The 21,772-nt window shown below is 40.7% G+C and overlaps 1 protein-coding gene across 1 annotated transcript; it reads right to left on the reverse strand.

Moving 5' to 3' along the window:
* Positions 1-1,332: 1,332 nt before the first annotated feature.
* On the reverse strand, positions 1,333-5,086 carry LOC112074389 (homeobox protein Hox-B1-like). Its single transcript, XM_024141573.2, has 2 exons — positions 3,893-5,086; positions 1,333-2,865 (listed from the first exon to the last, which is right to left on the reverse strand). The coding sequence occupies exons 1-2, from the start codon at positions 4,521-4,523 to the stop codon at positions 2,546-2,548; spliced, it is 951 nt and encodes a 316-aa protein (XP_023997341.1). The 5' UTR covers positions 4,524-5,086; the 3' UTR covers positions 1,333-2,545.
* Positions 5,087-21,772: the final 16,686 nt, after the last annotated feature.

Raw genomic sequence — 21,772 nt, forward strand, 5'->3', positions numbered from 1 at the left:
ACCTATTTTGCGGAATGACTAGTATACTAATGTCATTGATTAAGAAATAATATAAATACACTATGTCCAGAAAGAACCATGCTGTTGAGTATTATAGTTGTCAACCATGAAAGAAGCTCAGCAACTGTCAAATAAAACCCCCACCATCAGCAGATATAGGTGTAAGTCTTTTATCAGTTGATAAGTCATTGTTTAATAGGTGAAGTGGAAGCAGCGGTTCGTTTTAGGGCTACGTGTGTGTGTGTGTGTGTGTGTGTGTGTGTGTGTGTGTGTGTGTGTGTGTGTGTGTGTGTGGGCAGCCTTTCACCAAACCCCAGTGGCAGAGACGAGCTGATGATTGAGCTTGACACACACATTCCTATGCAAATGTACCTGCTAATCAAAGCTCAGTGTTTAAAATAGCCAAACATTGTAACTAATACAACTTTTGAACGTTTTTTTTTTATTACAAATATAGTGGTCTGTATTAACACAATATTGTGATATACCTACATGGTACTAATAATTGAAATAGCATCTATTGTGTTCTATGGAGGCCTAATTATCATACACCTGGCTTATTATCAGAAGATTGTTTAGTGAACAGTCTTGCGGTGGGCTAATGGCGTTGTACGTACATCTAGGTTGGCCGTCTACGCCTGTATATGACTATTTTATTCCCAGTTGTACTCTGTTTAGTCTTCACCTGCTATAGGGTCATGCATGGGGACAGCATTGTCATAGCTGTTGATGAGACCTTGATAGGCCTGAACATGGACAAACAATACCGCTCGCTAAAGAATGCGTTTTTATTTTCTCGTGAGTTTACCTCTCCAAACCTTCAAGGGTGTGTTTCAGAGAATGTTTGTTTTGAGCATATACGGAGAGTGTGAGGTGGAGAGCGACTTGAGGAGGGGAGAGTATGTTTACATGTTTAGATATTCCAGAGGCGTCCATAGTTAAAAAGGTCAGCGCGAGCCACCTGGAATGCCACGCAACATTCCCCACCCCATGCAGCGTGGAGGGCAACACYATTGGGCTAGTTTCGTAAATTCCACGGGGGTCAAACCAAGGGTAGGCTTACTGTACGCAGTAATACCATTGAAATACGTTTACCTGTGTCACTTGTGTGATGTACTAGCTATCACATATTTTGGGASAAAACTCATTCAAAAGGAATCGACCATGGCAACAAATAGGCTATAGGCTACTCTATGCCCTGGTTCATGCTGCGTATTTGCATAGGCCTCATGGAATAAACTTTTTATATTTTTTACAATCAATATATTMATTGAGAAAAATTATAAATGCACGTTAACTACCATAAATTATAATAAAACTAACAACAAAATCTGCAATATCTTATTTTTTATTTGAGGTAGACAGAGATGAACCAGCATTGATTGAGATCCTTTCCAAAAAAACATGTAAAACAGACATTAACTAATACAACTCAGTCGGTCTGCACATACAAATAATACAATTCACTACTATTGCCTTGAAATAGAAATGTAGGCCTAACCGTAGTAAATAARACTAACATCAGAATACCCTGTTTTTCGCAAGACACTAGCCTATTATCAAAACGTTTGACAGCCTATTAATCCAAAAAGGCCCAATTCAAAAGTAAATTGTCGAGTTGGTTTCACTCAGGCAGGTGTTAAAAGTTGCAATAAACTTTCCTTTTAGTTGTATGACATGGTAAACGTTTTCTATCCTCTGGCCATTTAATAATATAAATACTCCCTCTAATCATCATTCGTCATTTTGGATAACGTCATCTTGCGTGAACCATTCCCTGTATAGGTTTAGTTCACGTCTACTATTTAGACAATAACAATAGGCTATACAGACATGTGTTGACATTACTAGAGTGAATAGCATTGGGTAATCCACCCGCTCGTGTTTAAATTAGTAATTTCACTGTATATTTCAATTAAAGAACATCCGACAAATCACACACACAACTTCCCGTGTAAAGTAATACCCTGTAATTCTATAGTGCAAAGAGTCAGTAAMACATGAACCCTTTCTACWTAACTTACTGACGGTAAAGTTGTTTCATGTCAAAACCTCTATACAAATAAGAAGAAATACATTTTTTTTAAACACTACAAAATAGAAATAAATTCAACAATACTATGTTTTGCCAAGAGGCTCCCTGTATAAACATTATTATAAGGCTCGCTTTGAGATTTGTAAACATGCAAAAGTGCATCACTCCAATAGTCGTGGGTATGAAGATTTACGACCCTGTACATCCAAACAGATTTTGTGGGGTGGAAAGAAACGTCTAGTCTAGAAAGATGTTGCGCACATCAGCCACAGTTGTGCTTTTGTCACCTCGTTTTTTCTCCCTCGAAGTGTGCGTTTCGAAGTCATTATTTGAGTTTAAATCAATTACAAAACAAACTCCTCTTACAGACGTGTTGCATAACGAGTGGAATAGTCTATTYAAGCATGGATAGGAATGTTTTGACTTATTATCAATCAATTCACTTGTTCTTCCCATTCGAGTTCATCACTTTGAAGTTCAGTGCCTGCAAGTTGCAGTTTATTTGGTCCATTAGGTCTCCGAACTGGGAGACGCGCCAGGAGATATGGAGCTGGAATGGTCCGAGTTGTCTTCCAGGTCCTTGGAGGAACCCGTGCTCGAGGCTGAGGCCAGGCCCTCTTTCTCGCGCTTCTTCTGTTTCATTCTGCGGTTCTGGAACCAGATTTTCACCTGCGTTTCGTTGAGCTCGAGTGTGGCGGCGATTTCCACGCGCCTGGCCCGCGTCAAGTACTTGCTGAAGTGGAACTCCTTYTCGAGCTCGGTCAGCTGCTTGGTTGTAAAGTTGGTGCGGATGGTGTTCTGGGGTCCCATTCCATAGTCAGCCACTTTAGCTGTGAAAAAAGAGAGAGAAATAAAGAGGGGAGAAACGCATTAGAATCTGGAATAGATTGTACGCCTAAAATATGTAAATTGTATTTGTAAAAKATGAAAATTGTCCCATATTCGAAGTCATATTAATTTAAATTCACCAATCCATCGTTACATTTTAAAGCTCCTAAAGAAAAKAAAAAAGGTGTGATCGGACACCAATACCCCATAAATCATTCTTAATGATTAAAATATTTACTTGGAATGAAGATTGGATAATGTCATACTAAAGGGTTCATCAATTACGCACCCAACCATTTCAAGTCCCAAACTGTTGACTACTGTATATAGGTAAGTTCACAGACTCAACCTCCTACTTCTTTTCCCATTACTCACTCCTGAATAATGAAATAAAGCTGCCCCACGTTGGGGGAGATATAAACGCATATGATACGTGTAATTYCATATTCCGACCGTAATAWTTTACGATCTTTGCCCACGGTAGTAGGCCTACTACGTGAGGTTAAAACGTGGGTCGGTGCACTCAATTCAGACGGGCCAAGCATGGCGAKGAAGGAAAGKCTGGGGAATACAATGGAGGCCAACTGAAACGAGAACTGGGACAAGTTAAAGATAACAGAGTTGGTTCACTTCCTAGGGCGTAAGAAAGCACGTCTGCTCGATGCATTAGTGCAAAGGCTGAGTAGACGGGGAGAAAATAACACATCAAGCAAATCTACTAGAGGCATGTCTGGTCAGAGATACCGCTATGACTCGGAATGGTGCTGAGAAATCCCCATATGTTGTGGATCAGAGATAGTGGAGTGAGGCAACACTATCCTCAGTCCTCAGTCATGTCCCTTATGGGGCTGGAGAGTGCGTGTGCATGTGCATTTGCATACMACATCCATTAGCCTACCTGAGCGGTGGGTCGACATGTTTGGGTCACCTGGTGGACTTGTAATGAACTTTGAATTACCTTATCTGACAAGAACGTTTCGATTTCGTGCATGGGTCAGTGTGATTTTTCTTTGGACTCTCCCATCTCACCTGTTTTAGGGGGGTTCCTCTTGACTTTCATCCAGTCGAAAGTCTTTCCTTGTGGTGTTTGCTCTGCGTCCTTCTCCCTCTCCTGAGAGGCCGAAATGTCAACATAGGTGCTCTGCAAATAACCCCGCTGGTGGTCCTGGCCCTCGCAGCCGTGGTGCTGGTACTGTGCCGCGGGGACAGCCCCCTGCGYCCCRCAGTATGCCCCTGCCAGGGAGCCGTAGTTGGGGCCTACATTGGAGGCGGAAAGGCCCGTTGATTGATAGTACATCCCGTCCTGCTCGTTGATAAAGTATTGTGGGTGTCCATAGTCCGGGTTTGCGCACGCTTCCGTCCCATATCCCGCAGTCCCTGTACTGCCATATGGAAGGACTATGTTGGCATGATGCGACTGGGGCTCATAATGATGCGCGTAGCTACTGCTCTGGTGCTGATGTTGGGCCACCACTGTCTGGGCGCTGCCCGCCACGTAAAGCCGTCCATCACCGTTATCACTTGTTGTGCCGGAGCCCGAGTGAAAAGGGGCCGGGAAGCCTTGGTCCATGTGGTGGTATCCGGACTTGGGTGAGTAGGCGTTCGGTCCACGGCTACAAATTGAGTACTCTAAGAAAGAGTTCATTCTGGAATTCTCCATGCGCAAATTGATGACGGAGGATCAACCTGCGTTTCGGGGGATTCCTCCTACCCTGCAACCTCTCGGTATGTCATGTGGAAGAGAAAAAAAGAAGCGCTCACCTCCTGGAGAAGTCACCCTGGGATTCCCTATAACACTATTTTTTTTTTTTTACCTCAGCTGCTGGTCACGTGAGCCGTCACGGCGCCAATGGTGATGGGGACCTCCAGAAGTTTGTCAGCGCACCGCGATCATCGATCACGCCGCTGACATTTGCATGACAAAGMCACTTCAATCAAACCGGCCCATCAATCTGATAACAGCACGTATATGTCAAACCCCTCTGAAGAAACCTCTCCCGAACCGGCAGAGAATGAAATAAAGAAAGAGTTGGAAATTCGCTATCCCCCCATTTCGTTTCTCCCCTATTATTGGATTCCCTATACTTACTTTAAAAGTGTAGAAGTCCATTTGGTTAGGCCTATCAGAGGGTTGAGCTATGGTGAGAGGTGGATGCACTTTTCTCATTGCTACAACTAAATACATAAAATCCACTGTATTCCATGGCATTACACAAAGAGGACTGCATRATGTCATTAGATAGTTCTGGCCCAAGCGAAAAGGGCTCACCACAGAACCCAATATCTGTTTTTGGGTTGAAATCTGTTTAACACTCGGATTGGAAGTGACGCCATCGTTTTCAGATCGCTCCCGAGCCTGCATTGGCCTATCTAATTTAATCAATGAGCTGATCTATTACAGAAACGTGGTTAGGCCGACAGCAAGCCTTCTGGTAGCAGAAAGACCAGCAGAAAGAAGTCAKGATATCTTTCACTGATACGGAGTCCTTTGTATGTACAGTTCCATAAGGGTTGAATAGAACTTTATGTTTATGAAGGCAGAAAAAGTATTACTGAGCATCTTAAGCAGCATTATACTTATGTTGAAATGTGATACAKTTTGTCATCCACATTCCACAACAASCAGGACGCCATCAATAGTGTAATGAATGAGTTGTCTAGACCTGTGGTTAACAAGCGTAGGTGGAGGAGGTGAAAAAACGAGGAAATGGCGAAGGCTAATTATTAATTGTGGTGACAATAGGTAAGAAAGTCTGCCTGTTCATGAAGCAGCCCACGCTCAAAGGAGGGAGACTGAAGAATCTCTAATATGTTTGCTCGTTGATACATGGTGGACGAGAGGGACTAACAATATAACGCCCACGGTAATTTGTTACTTGTCAGGATGTTTACTGTTCGGCTCGCATCCATGAGAACAGGATGGTTGCATTGCGCGGCCAAAAGTTCAAACCAAGTAGCTTGTTGTTKACCTCGGCGATATCTTTTCTCTCTTAAGAGTACTCCAACCTTTTAGTTACCAACCCTCAAATGTACTTATCGRTTTAGTAGAGCCAACCCATCGAGTGTCATTCGATATGCTGCCTCACTGCAAAGTAGTCCTAGTTTTCTAAATATTATTAATGGGTTATATAGTCGGTCTTTATAGGTTTAGTAGTCTACTCAGTTTACAATCATTTTGTCATTGACTATATCGGAAAAATTCAGTATTTKGGTTAACCTCAGCATGTTTCTTCAGAAAACATTGATTGCAAGCAAGTCAACCAGGCCTGGTATTTCTCATGAGAAAACCCCATGTCAACCTGCTTACTCCCACCGTCCCCTCACACACACAACACACTGCCCTTGACGAGTGACCCATATCGTTAGTTGAGGAGCGTTGTAACGCCTTAATAACAACAATAAAATAATGTGCTATCTTGGTTTTGCTTTCTTGTTTCAATTGGAGTTTTAAACKAGAGCTTAATACTTTTATTGATTCTTAAAACGGCTGTTCTCATTCTGAACAGCTATGTTTTTGTAACTCACAATTTATCTTTGTTTATTCAATGCAAAACATAGGCTAGATTACATTATATTCTTTATCGACTGTGTTAGACGTCAAATCTAATCTGGGATGTTGTCTTTTTCATTAAAAATAATCTTATGAAGAAAAAAAAGTWAACTAGCCCATCATTAAAGTAAAAAAAATGCATACATGTCTATCCTTCACTTTAACATAAAACATGACTTCATTTTTTTTAATACGAATTTATTTCTGAAAGTTATTCAAACTGCCAATGAAAAGGTAAAAACGTCCAAACGSTATTCAATCTACCAATGAGCAGCCTGCAAAACGTTTTAAAAGCTAGGTGTAAACGAAATKGCCCACATTASGCTGTGTTTGTTTGTGGTTATAGCAGGCCTATTTGTTACATGGTACCTTTCAATAAACACTACCAATTGTTAACATTTTTTTTTTTAAAGGTAGAAAATGAAATAAAAAGCAATAGCCTACAATAATTTACAAATACCATTACACGTTGTGCAATAGGCTACGCTCCAGATAAAACTAAATAGCTATGTTAAACGTTTTTTTAAATATTAATTAACTATGGAAAATGTTATTGGTATTTTCACAATGAATGGAACATTTTCCTATTGGGGGGATTTAACGCACGGACGCATCTGACTATGCATAGGCTACGAATTCCTTCGATCATTTGTGTTCGTTTATTTATGAAAATACTTTTTGGGATTATTGAAAAATAAAATGTAACAACTAATATGCTCTCCGATATATCAACGTATGTGAGTTTATAATAAACATATCATTTACCTTAACACAATCAGTAATTTACATTGCAAACTTTTATAGGCCATTGAGGAAACATTAGGCTACATTTCTGCTGTAAACAAACTGTTGTGGCAAAATCACCAGTTAGCTGCGAGGTTAACGAAAGGTCACCGAGAAAGAAATCKTAATCCATCTAAAGATGAATTCAAATGCAAATGTAAACAGGGATTAGAATCTAACGCTCTGATCATTGCCCCCTTCTTAACACTTCGCAGCGTGTAATCCCTTTACAGAAACTGCTAACAAACAGAACAGATACGGCCATACAAGCAAATGGTAATGACACTAGTAGGACCCACCTAGCGGTACGACGAGGTAACAACAACACGGGGACTTCGATGTATTCTTCTTGGCGACGTTTTTTAACMGTCCCATTCCAGCTTGTCTTATCTGTTCAGGAGCATAAAAGTTATCTTTGTAGTACCACTCGAAATGATAACAAGAACATTTTATGAGAATATTATACAATAATCTATTTGATTTCACAGCCTGTAATCATAATAAAACTATCATGAAAATAGTAGGCTATATTAGTGGTTTATAAGGGAGGATAATAGCAAATGAAAAGGGAAACAATAAATATGGCTACATTATGAATATAATTGTATTGATAGCCCAGTGGATTTWAAAAAGTTGCAATGCTTGAAAGTGGAGAAAGTTATTTTAACATCTTTCTGTTGTGTTTTTAATATGATTCTCTTGCATAAAGCCAAACCATTTCCCCCCCTTTAGTTGGTCTACTGCTCAGTGCAAGATTCCAGGGCTGATTCTAGATAAGGAACACTTAGGCCCTAAGTGTAAAGAGGAATCTTTAAGAATGAGTCAGGAATTCCTATAAGACATTATATTACAGCTGAAGCATAGCCCTAAAACCTCTTTATTTCCCAGACCATTATGTCTGGTTCACCACGCTCACATGATAAGTAACTTTGCTTGAAACCTGTGAAGAATTATGTTGGCTCCTTGATCTTCAGYTTAGCAGGTTAACACTGTTTGGTTGCACACAAGAGACCTGGGTTTGTCGTATTGGTGTCGTGGCTAGTGTSAGTCCAAACGGGGGCAAAAGTATCTGAGGAGGTTTGGAACACCCATTTACTTGCAGTGTACACTCTGGATCTGAATGTGGCCTTCAATGCTGCCCTTGGGTACTTGTCTGATCCCCAAAGCAGGCTGTGCCCTGTTGTTTTGTTAGCTGACATGAATCATACATCAGATGCAGATGGGCGGCTAAAATCATAATCATTACATCACAATCTACAAGCCTTGTTTTGTTAGCAATGTCACTGCAGCCAGACTCTTTTGACTCTACATAGTGGCAGTGGCATCATCCTCTCCCCCATCCTCAAGTGCTCCGATGCTGCGATCTTGGATTGACCAAGGCTCTGTCCCAAATGGCACCCTATTCCCTATTTAGTGCACTGCTTTTTAACCATGGCCCTATTCCCTATTTAGTCCACTACTTTTGACCAGGTTCCATAGGATCCCATAATGCACAATATAGGGAATTGAGTGTCATTTGAGACACAGCCCAAAGGACTCTGCCCAAGTGTTTTTGCAAATKATGATGCAAATGGCGCTAGGCGATYTGCGTCAGTATACGTTGCTGTTTTCGTTTCAGCTGGSTGAGCGTGGAGATGCCATCATCACCGGACCCYTATGTCCTACTGCCTCCAGATACGGAAAACAATATTTACCTACATGCAAAGCTACTGTCCTCCAGCTCTATCCAAGCAAGGAAAGTGTATTTGATGTGTTCTCTCAGGGATGTTAACTCACTCTGCGTACTGTACACACATAGCTTTGGCTTTTTGCATTTTGTCTCACCAGCTTTGAGAAGGTGAAAGTAGTGAGGCTCAGAGACACTCATATGGTGCTATGTGTTTTGATATTCAGAATGATAGAAATGAGGGGGGTGTTTGTTGTGTTTCATGGATAGCTTAGTCTAGTAGTATTCTGGTAATATGGACCAGTTGCTCTAAACTCAATATACCAATGCACTATTATAACACTTCTCTAATTTGCCAAATTAATGTTCAGTGCCTTCAAAAATATTCATACCAACTTGACTTATTCCACATTTTGTTGTGTAACACAGCCTGAATTCAAAATAAATCTGAATAATTTTCTCACCGATCTACACACAATACCCCGTAATGACAAAGTGAAAATTAAACACAGAAAGATCTCATTTACATAAGTATTCACATCCCTTTGCTATGAAACTCCAAACAGAGCTCAAGTGCATCCAATTTCCTTTGATCATCCTTGAGATGTCACTACAACTTGATTGGAGTCCAGCTGTGGCCAATTAAATATTTTGGACATGATTTAGAGCGAAACACACCTGTTATATAAGGTCCCACAGTTGACAGTGCATGTCAGAGCAGAAACTATAGCATGAAGTCCAAGGAACTGTGCGTAGATCTACGAGAATTGTGATGAGGCATATATCTGGGGAAGGATATTAAACAATTTCTAGAGTGTTGAAAGTTTCCAAGAGCACAGTGGTCTCCATCATTTGGAAGTGGAAAAAATATGGAACTAACCAGACACTGGCTAGAGGTGGCCATCCGACCAAACTGAACAACAGGGCAAGAACGACCTTGGTCAGGGAGGTAACTTGGAACCCAATGACCACTCTGACAGAACTACAGAGTTCCTTGGCTGAGATGGGAGAACCTACCAGAAGGACAACAATCTCAACAGCACTTCACAAATCTGGGCTTTATGGGAGAGTGGCCAGACAGAAGCCAATCCTGAGAAAAAGGCACATGACAGCACGCCTGGAGTTTGAAAAAAATGCATGTGAAAGACTCTGAGATCATAAGGTAAAAGATTCTGTGGGCCGATGAGACAAAAATGTAAAACCAGGCACAGCTCATCACCCGTCTAACACCATCCCCACTGTTAAGCATGGTGGTGGCAGCATCATGTTATGGGGGATACTTTTCAGCTGCAGGGACTGGGAGACTGGTAAGGATAAATGGAACAATGAATGGAGCTAAATACAGGCCAATCCTTGATGAGAACTTGCTTCAGAGTGCAAAGACCTTTGACTGGGGGGAATTTTTATGTTCCAACAGGACAATGACCCCAAGCATACAGCCAAAGCAATGCTGGAACGGTTTCAGAACAAGAATGTGAAAGTCCTTGAGTGGCCCAGCCAAATCCTAGACTTGAATCCTATTGAAAATCGGTGGAAAGACATGAAGACTGCTGTTCACCGCGGCTCCCTGTCTAACTTAACAGAGCCTGAGAAAATCTGCCAGRAAGAATGAGAGAAAATCCACAAATCCAGATGTGCAAAGCTGATGCAGACATACCCAAGACGACTCAAAGCTGTAATTGCCACCAAACGGGCTTCTACAAAGTATTGACTCAGGGGTTTGAATACCTATGTAAATGAGGTATTTCATTTTCAATAAATTTGCTTCAATTTCTAAAAAGTTTTCACTTTGTCATTATGGGGTATTGTGTGTGTAGATGGCTGAGAAAAATAAATGTAATCCATTTTGAATTCAGGCTGTATCACAACAAAATGTGGAATAAGTCAAGGGATATGAATACTTTCTGAAGGCACTATTATACTGTGATTGATGGAGGAATGTGACCAGGCATCCTGTCACTATGGAATCCGTATAGTTGTCTCCACTGCTGGCTAGATATGGTACTGCAAAGGGTAATGTTTTGGTAACCAGTGGTTGCTTGATGTTTTTGATTCTACGACAGTGGTGGCCCGCTCGTTAGGGTGTWAGGGGCAGAGTCCCGTTTGTGATTGGTCCCAAAAAATAAATAAACACATGTTTATATTACAAATATATACAGTACCAGTCAAAAGTTTGGACGCACCTACTCATTCAAGGTTTTTTCTTTATTTTTTACTATTTTCTACATTGTAGAATAATAGTGAATACATCAAACCTATGAAATAACAAATATGGAATCATGCAGTAACCCCAAAAAGTTTTAAACAAATAAAAATATATTTTATATTTGAAATTCTTCAAAATATCCACCCTTTGCCTTGATGAAAGCTTTGCACACTCTTGGCATTCTCTCAACCAGCTTTATGAGATAGTCACCTGGAATGCATTTCAATTAACAGGTGTGCCTTGTTAAAAGTTCATTTGTGGAATTTCTTTMATTCTTTATGCGTATTAGCCAATCAGTTGTGTTGTGACAAGGTAGGGGTGGTGTATAGACGATTGCCATATTTAGTAAAAGACCAAGTCCATATTATGGCAAGAACATCTCAAATAAGCAAAGAGAAACGACAGTCCATCATTACTTTAAGACATGAAGGTCAGTCAATTCAGAACATTTCAAAAACTTTTAAAGTTTCTTCAACTGCAGTCGCAAAAAACATCAATGATGAAACTGGCTCTCATGAAGACCGCCACAGGAAAGGAAGACCAGGAAAGTTACCTCTACAGCAGAAGATAAGTTCATTAGAGTTACCAGCCTCAGAGTTCAAGTAAGAGTTCAAGTAACACAGAGTTCAAGTAACCGACACATCATGGTCGAATTGCTGCAAAGAAACCACTACTAATGGCAACCAATAATAAGAAGAGACTTGCTAGGGCAAAGAAACATGAGCAATGGACATTAGACTGGTGGGAATCTGTCCTTTGGTCTGATGACTCCAAATTTGAGATTTTTGGTTCCAAACGCCATGTCTTTGTGAGACGCAGARTAGGTGAAAGGATGATCTCCACATGTGTGGTTCCCACCATGAAGCATGGAGGATGGTGCTTTGCTGGTGACACTTTCTGTGATTTATTTAGAATTCAAGGCACACTTAACCAGCATGGCTAACACAGCATTCTGCAGCGATACGCCATCCCAGCTGGTTTGCGCTTAATCCCACTATCATTTGTTTTTCAACAGGACAATGACCTAACACACCTCCAGGCTGTGTAAGGGATATTTGACCAAGAAGGAGAGTGAATGAGTGCTGCATCAGATGACCTGGCTTCCACAATCACCCAACCTCAACCCAAATGGGATGGTTTGGGATGAGTTGGACTGCAGAGTAAAAGAAAAGCAGCCAACAAGTTCTCAGCATATGTGGGAACTCCTTCAAGACTGTTGGAAAAGCATTCCAGGTGAAGCTGGTTGGGAGAATGCCAAGAGTTTGCAAAGCTGTCATCAACGCAAAGGGTGGCTACATTGAAGAAACTCATTTGATTTGTTTAACACTTTTTTGGGTTACTACGTGATTCCATGTGTGTTCTTTCATAGTTTTGATGTCTTTACTATTATTCTACAATGTAGAAAATASTACAAATTAAGTAAAACCCTTGAATGAGTAGGTGTGTCCAAACTCTTGACTGGTACTGTATATTACATAATTCATTGATTATGTTTTAAATGCTCATAAAAGTGCGGTAAMTGTTCCTGTYTGTTCAAAACAAGCTGTTCAGTTACTTACTTCTCTGCCCCTCRGTGACTGCGAGCAGCTCCGCGGGTGCATAGGTCATGCAAACAGGAATGGATTGCCAGCTATTTGATAGGAGGGGGAACTGCCCCAATGAAATCGCAGAATTTTATTGCACAAATTGTAACAGCACAGAGTAAATGGACTGTCGTGGTTCGCTCAAATGTGAGTCCCGACAGAACTTCTGGGTCTGCTCTCCCTCCCAATAAGTCTCTTGAGCCAAATGACTTACTTCCGCATGTGAGACTAGATCTGCTCTATCAGGTACAGATGGCGCTAAACCAAGAAGTAAATTGTAATCATAATAGTCATGGGAGCCTGGAACCTGATGAGCCGGACATCCGACATCCGACAAGAGTCGAAGGACAGAAGGATACACTAGCTAGATCTTTCTCATCGCGGATCTGGTAGGACAAAAAGCATGACGGTGGCTGGCCAATTTTATTATTCATCAGGTTCTACTGTGGGTGACAGGTCGACATGTTGTGTGGACTAAAACAGCATAAAACCGGGTGTATCGCAAAGCATGATCAAATGAATTAGCGAGCTACAGTAATTTTGAGAAACATTGAGAAATAGCTCATTATTTTTTTTGTCAAATTAACCAATTATCTACCTTTGATAAGCAGCTAGCTAGTTACTAGCTTGCTAGCTAGTTAAGTTACTAGCTTGCTAGCTAGTTAGCTCCCATGCCAATTTCAAGTCTTTCTAAAGTAATATTTGAGTTACTGGCTAGCACATTATGCTTTGTGACAATGTTAGCTAGCTATCCCCAGTCACTTATTGCATCTGTATGCTTGTTCAGTTCTCCATTGTGCACTCCTTCGTTTGTGAGCTGGCCGCTCATTCTAGATAGTATAATCTAATCTGTTCAAAACAGTGGCAGCATGTGCAGCAGTGGTCATTCAGTTTTTTTACATGCAAAAGTGAAATAGCTGTTGTTAAAATGCACAGATTGCTTTGTACATCTTTTCAAAGAAACTAACGGTAGTTTGAAAAAATGCATTACATTTCTGTCATGTTGCTTTGTTGACAATTCCAACCACCCCACGCCCCGGGTTTTCAGCCAATCAGCGGCAGCCACTGTTCTATGACATCATATTACCAGTATTCCATAATGTCATCTTAAAATTGTTTTATTGTGGGAAGGGCTTTCTAGTATTTCCCTCCACACCCTCTTTCCAAACTTACCCTTCAGATAGATATTTATCTTATTTTCTTCTTTGTCCTTCATTACGTCTTTAAAAAAGATAGACATAACAAAAAACATAGTTATTCCGGCCTTTGTATCAATTGACTGTGTCTTATGTTGACTTGATTTACTGTAGTTAAACCAGATGGTACGACATTGAAACCATTTTTTTTTTTCACAATGCGAGGATAGTCAGTTTTGACAGCTAGTTTTTCATTTCATAATGGTACCTGTCACGCTGTGTGTCAATACTTGAGAGTAAGGTATTTCTCAGGGATGATTAGTCAACTGCTGTCACCACAGTTATTGTCTATCCAGCCACTCAATGTAACAATCTGTACAGTGCTCGGTGGCATCACCATTGTGATTGGTGTTGCAGTATCCCAGGGGAGAAAATTACATCCATCAACAGGTAATAAAACACATTAGAATATTGTGTTGTCATAATGCAGTATACCCAGCACCACATAGACTACATCGCTATACACTGAGTGTACAAAACATTATTAACACCTTCCTAATATTGAGTTGCACCCCCTTTTGCCTCAAGGCTTAAAAATCCTTCTTTAACCTGTCTCCTCCCCTTCATCTACACTGATTTGTTGTGGATTTAACAAATTACATCAATAAGGAATCGTAGTTGTCACCTGGTCAGTCAATGTCATGGAAAGAGGTGTTCCTTATGTTTGTACACTCAGTGTATATGGCTCTGATAAAACCATGCTATATTTAGTTCTACATTTTCCAAGTTGAATATTGAATATAGCAAACAGATATGTGTCAAATTATCTCATTTCATTTGTGCAATATCAGGTTAAAAATAATTATATCGATCTCCTGCTTTATTGTAAGTCAGTGACTTCGGTGCAATAACCGGCTACGTCATCTTCTCTCCATCGTAGATATGAACAGTTTGATTCGATAATGACCTTATGACCTTTGACCTGGTTCGAGCTCCGTCATTTGACAAAATCCACTTTGTGTGAGATGCACTCCTCAAAGAGGAGTGAGTGTGTGTCCTACTGTGAGTGTGTGTTCTTCTACTTTCTAGCAGTGAGCCATATGGGCCATATCATGACACCTAGACATACTGATTTTGATAAAACAACGCCCCTGTACCTTATGGCCATGCTGCTGAAGTGTGCGCATTGTCGCCGGCCTATTCTCTAAGCGCTGTGTCATCGGATCCTTCCGTTATACAGAGGGCAGTCTGAGAACCACTGAGCGCACTCTGGGCTTTTAGACAGTCACATGACCCTCCGGGCCCATTACAGCATTCCTGGAAGCAGGCCCCGTCTTTCCCGAAAAGCGTGGAATGTGATAGGCGACGGGTTGAGGAGATTTCCCTCTCGACTGCTGAATAGGCAGCCGATTACATTAACACCGCCGCAATGTAGAATGTAGAACCACTCTCCACCCCAGAACCAGGAAACAAACAAGACTAGAGGAGAAAAAAAGTGCCGGTATATAGTGATATTCTCATGTGTCACAGATTATTGGTTTAAACTCACCATTGTCTTTGTGTGTGTCATAATCACGTCAAGTATCAGTGAGAAGTTGCTAATGAAGCAATGGGGTTGACACAACAACAACCTTGATTGGTTAGTTTTCCCCCTCAGATGTGGATGGCCATATGGAATCCTTAGTTTGGATGAGGTCATCTCGTATGGCTGCTGAGGTTCTGAATGAGGTGCTGATGGAGGGGACTATCCTGGCTCACAAGCAGCACGGTTCTCCGCCCACGTTCTAGACCACAGGATATGACCCCAAAATCCTCCTCCCACAACCCCCCTTTCTATAGGCCCCTCCAGGCTGCTCATGCTATTGTCAGACATATTTCAGTTGGTCACAATACACTCAGCTGTAAGTTGTTGAAGTTCTCAACTTGATATGTGGAGAAAGGCTCAATGTGAAGAATCTACAGTATAATTCCAACACAGTCAATTTGTGTGTGTGAGGTGGGGGTGGGGTGACACTTGCAGGATATAGATATATGCATGCTTTATAATTCCGACATGTTTTTATCATGTAACTACATGGAAACGATGCTGGTAGTAACAGAATCTGGTCGGTTGCCAAATCAAGTGTCACTTTGCCAAGTCATGTCTTGTTGCCTGTTTCTCTTCAGTTACTGTGTGTGTAATGCTGAGAAGTTACAGTTCAGAGGTTACCGTAGTGGTTATAGAGTAATTGAGGGCAATGTAACGTACGGTATCAAGTGTTACCAATGTTTATCACTGTCTTTACTGTATATTGAGAAATTCCTATTTAAATGGTGGCAGAAACTTCAGTTGTGATATCCCCTGAACTCTGACCTGATACACGTGAGTGAGTGAATGTGTCTGTGTGTATGGGAGTCTGGCACATCTGTGAGGCTATGGAATGATGAGATAGGAAGAATGTTACGGAACAGTGGAGAACTACTGAATCTGTATTGTCTCTAGCCTATCAAAACATGTGGCATATTTCATAGCCATATTTACATGGCTCTCAAACACAGTTTGTTTSTTTCTTTGCTTTTGCACCTCTTTCCATGTGGATTGCCCCAGTTGTGTTTGAAGGACATCAGCAGTTGTGGGCTGAGACAATGTGTCGGCAGCCATATTGGTTCACTGCCACATTGGATTTGTCTTATCTGTGTGCARCCATCGCTGATAAGGTTAAAAAGTTATCTGGCTGTCAACCAATGTTATCACCTCAGATTGCAACCTGGAAAAACACAGGGAAATTCCAGGAGGAGCGATGGTGACATCATGTTCATATACAGTGTACTTTATAAGGTTCGACTTTACGTTCCATACCATTTATAATTTAGGTCCCTTTTTATTCTAAAGTTGACCAAACATCACATATAATTTCAATTTATTTGGTAATAATTGTATAAATACCTATTGTATTACAAAATAGTTATACATGGACTAGTAATATGGAGGGGAGTGTAACGTGTGTAGGACTACTGGTTATGTATTTCTACATGTTAGGACTACTTTATCAGCAGATATAATGTAATTGTGAGTGATTTTGTATTCTGGCTATCAAAGATGTAATCGAGTAACCACATAATAAAAGGAGAACTACATGTAAAGTGTTACCTGTCCTATTGAATCAAGGAGAGTTTCATTGTAATTCCACCAGTGTACACCGTACAGATATGACATTGCGTGACTCCACGGCATCAGCGGACATCACTTGAGGCTACTGCCTACCATTCTCTCTGGTGTGTCAGGAGCAGCTCACAGGACCTGTCTTTTTCCCTCCTGGAAATAGCTCTTTGATGTGGCGGCTTCTGTGATCAAACCGTAACAGCAGCAACMAAAGTCTTGGTGTCGCTCATTTTCCTCAGCAAAGCCTTTGTTCAATTCAGACAATATGAGAAGAAATGTGATGAGTTCTCCACTTTTCAGTTACGGTTTATTCCATTCTTGTGTGAGATTATGTCAAACCCTACGTCCTACTTTAATGTCAAATATGAAATCTATGTTGTTATGATCATAATGTGACATTTCAACTGTTTATCTACTATAACAACAATGTTGTGGTCATAAAGATCCATGTGAATCAAAGAACAAAGTGATGAATAGTGTCGGAGTTTGATACCTTACACTGTTATGGTACATCTTTAGTGCCTTCAGAAAGTATTCACACCCCTTGACTTTTTCCACATTTTGTTGTGTTACAGCCTGAATTTAAAATGTATTAAATGTAGATTGTGTGTCACTGGCCTTACACATAAYACCYCACAATATCAAAGTGGAATTATGTTTTTAGGAATTTTTACAAATGAATTCAAATGAAAAGCTGAAATGTCTTGAGTCTTTGTTACGGCAAGCCTAAATACGTTCAGTAGTAAACATTTGCTTCACAAGTCACATGATAAGTTGCATGACTCTGTGTGCAATAATAGTGTTTAACATGATTTTCGAATGAGTACCTCATGTCTGTACCCCACACATACAGTTATCTGTAAGGTCCCTCAGTCAAGCAGTGAATTTCAAACACAAAGACCAGGGAAGTTTTTCCTATGCCTTGATAATAAGGGCACCTATTGGTAGATGGGTAAAAATAATAAAGCAGACATTGAATGCCCCTTTAAGCATGGTGAAGTTATTAATTACACTTTGGATGGTGAATGAATACACCCGGTCACTACAAAGATACAGATGTCCTTCCTAACTCAGTTGCCGGCGAGGAAGGAAACCTCTCAGGGATTTCACCATGAGGCCAATGGTGACTTTAAAACAGTTACATAGTTTAATGGCTGTGATAGGATAAAACTGAGGATGGATCAACGACATTGTTGGGGGCTCCTGGGTGGCGCAGCGGTCTAAGGCACTGCATCTCAGTGCAAGAGGTGTCACTACAGACCCTGGTTCAAATCCAGGCTGTATGACATCTGGCTGTGATTGGGAGTCCCATTGGGCAGCACACAATTGGCCYGGTGTCGTCTGGGTTTGGCYGGGATAGGCCGTCATTGTAGATAAGAATTTATTCTTAACTGACTTGCCTAGTTAAATAAAGGTAAAATAAATAAATAAATTGTAGTTACTCCACAATACTAACCTAAATGACTGMGTGAAGARGGAAGCCTGTACAGAATWAAAATATTCCAAAACTGGAGAAATGTGGTAAAGTACTGAACTTCATGTCCTGAATACAAAGTGTTATGTTTGGGCAAATCTAACACAACACATCACTGAGTACCACTCTTCCTATTTTCAACCATGGTGGTGGCTGCATCCTGTTATGTGTATGGTTGTCATCGGCAAGGACTAGGGAGTTTTTTTAGGATAAAAAGAAACGGAATAGAGCTAAGCACAAGCAAAATCCAAAACCTGGTTCAGTTTGCTTTTCAACAGACACTGGGAGAGAAATTCACCTTTCAGCAGGACAATAACCTAAAACACAAGGACAAATATACAATGGAGTTGCTTACCAAGATKACATTTAATGTTTTTGAGTGGCCTAGTTAAAGTTTTGACTTAAATTGGCTTGAAAATCTATGGCAAAACTTGAAAATGGCTGTCTAGCAATGATCAACAATCCACTTGACAGAGCTTGAAGAATTTAAAAAGAATAATGTGAAAATATCGTACAATCCATGTGTGCAAATCTCTTAGACTTACCCAGAATAACTCACAGCTGTAATCTCTGCCAAAGGATATTCTAACGTGTATTGACTCAGGGGTGTGAAAACATATGTAAATGAAACATTTCTGTATTTTATTTTCAATACATTTGCTAAAAAATTGAAAAACATGTTTCACTTTGTCATTATGGGGTATTGTGTGTAGATGTGTGAGAGAAAAAAATATTTAATCAATTCTGAATTGTTGTGTAACACAACAAAATGTGGAATAAGTCAAGGGGTATGAATACTTTCTGAAGGCACTGTACATACAGGTCAACCTAGTCAGGTTTCCAATGTGAAGACAGTTTGTGCATGCAGCTGCTGCTTTTCCTGGCCTACCTCCTACTTCCTCCTCATGTGAGCCCTCATAGCCAATCAGACRAGTTATAGCCAACACTCATTAGGCTCATTCAAATGTGATTGGCTATAGCGAACACTKACCCATCCCACATTTATGTGTAAACATCATATTGAAAAATCTGGGGCAGTGACATTTCTCTTCATGCAACAAATCTCTGCCTTGCTCCACCTTACTAGCCTGTGCCGTCCAAGAGAAACACCTCGCAAGAACTTCACAGCAATGGCCGCTCTCTAAGAGGGAAATAAACAAACGTCTTGATTTTCGCCGATTGTGAGGGGACCCGGTTGATAAACTCTCTCTCTTAGTAGTGGCAGGAGTCYAAAGAAAGCAAATACAGATGGAGAAGCATAGACACAGGCACCACACCTCCAATTATCAAGCACATAAACCATATCAGTCGGCCATTACCTCCTGCTCCTGTGTTTACTGATCTAGTAAGGGCTTCGGGGCGTGACTTCTGTTGTCTAAACAATGGCCGGCGTCTTCCTTGTGCTTATGTCCAGGTTTTGGTCTGGTCCCAGGTAGAGTGGACTAGATGTTTCACATGAGAAGCTGAATGAACATGTCCATTCCCATAGCGACTCACTTCAGGAGGTTGGGAAGTGCTAGCTTGAGCTAGCTGAAGTTGAGCCAAGAAGTGACTCTCTGCTGAGATGCAGCACTGAGGATACAAGTTTCGACAGTTTAGATGGGCTTTCATTTGGTCAATAAGACACCCCAGTTGCCCTTTTCAACCTTAAACTTGACATGAATCGTAATTCTTCGCCTTCCACTAATGCTAATGTTAAGTTTACTAATGCTAATTTTGTTAACATCTCACTTTGTCAAAACCCATGTTTCCATAGCCTTCACGATGTATGTTGATCAGCTGATATATCCTGAAAGGATCAAGTGATACACACCCTTGTCAAATATGAACACACACCACCTCAATCCCACTCTCCTCTATCTCTGCCACATACACACCTACACACACACACAAACACCAAGGTATACCACTGAACTGAACTGACCCCATTCATTCCGGGGGTTATTTGAACGTTCAATTGATTCATACCTGTCACGTTGTGAGTGTGCTCTGCCATTGACGAGGCAGATAGGGACCTCTGAAGTTGGGATCGATCAGGTGTCTTTGTCTTTCATGGAAAGGGGGGGGGGGGGGGGTGACGATTCCTGCCACACACACTAGTCTTAGCTGAACCCTGTGTGGACCACTCCAATGTTTTTCCTGAAGGCCCCCTGAGTCTGATGACTCCAAAGGTCTGTGACCCGGTTCTAGTTCTCAGTTTCCTCTCCTTAAACTTGATTCCATGCACACTAGGAAGCCATTCTGGGTCTAGCTGGTGCACACTACACATTTGGTTTCCCCACCAGGAGTACAATGTAAGGGCCATTACTTTGGCAGAGACACAGTAGGCTAAGTAATTGCAGTATGAAATAATGATAGTATTCATGTTTGATATAGGAACTTAATATCAATGTCTTTAATAAAATAACTCCCTCTAAGTACCATCATAAAAGGGAATATYGGACTAGCTTGTGAGTTATGTAGTGATGGCATAGTAATACTGCTTTATAAGATAACATGTATGTGTGTAGACTATGTGATTATGGAGAGGCGGGTAGACAGGCAGTTGACAAGGAGGAGAGTGCTTATTGGAACACAGATCCAGGAGATGCATTTTAAATAGGTACAGTAGACAGGCTGAGTCAGAGAAGAGCTTCATTTATGTCTTAGGAATACACATTATTCATTGTGAATTTTAGGCCTACTATAATGCATGATTATTAGGCATATTAGGCCTACATAAACAATGCAATACTGSACATAATTATTATTATTATTATAATTTGTATTATTATTATAATTCTTATTMATATTATTMTTRTTCTTATGTTATTATTTTGGTTCTGACAATGTCAATAATTGAGGTATAAACCAAACAAAGGTATAAATAGTCAGTCGTGCTAAATACTTCAGGCCTATCTCATTAACATAAGGTACGGTTCAATTACATAACTGGTTTATTTTGATCAATTTGACTATAGGCCTATGTATTACCCAATTATCATTGAAAGTGTTGCAGGATGCTGGGCTGTGAAGCCACATACCCCAAATGTCCTATAATGGCTGCCGCATTATTGTTCATATCTCCCATTGTGTTCTCAGCGCCATTTTGCATCAGCATGACAGCAGCCATGAGCGCCGTTAGCTCAGTCATTCCCTCATGCTACAATGCTAGCTAAAGTAAGCTAAGCTAGGTCGGCTAGCCTACCATGCACCAAATTCCCACCAGGCTAGGCTAGACAAAAACAATAACTTGGCCAACACATTGTGTTCTGTATCAGCTCTTGATTATGAGGATTTCTCTTGGCTAACATCTTTACCCAAACAGTTTTATCATATGTGTCGTGTTTATTTTTGCACAGAATTAATTCACAATAAGAATGCATTTGC

The sequence above is a fragment of the Salvelinus sp. IW2-2015 genome, unplaced genomic scaffold (genome assembly GCF_002910315.2).
Source record: "Salvelinus sp. IW2-2015 unplaced genomic scaffold, ASM291031v2 Un_scaffold2615, whole genome shotgun sequence".
Taxonomy (NCBI): Eukaryota; Metazoa; Chordata; class Actinopteri; order Salmoniformes; family Salmonidae; genus Salvelinus; species Salvelinus sp. IW2-2015.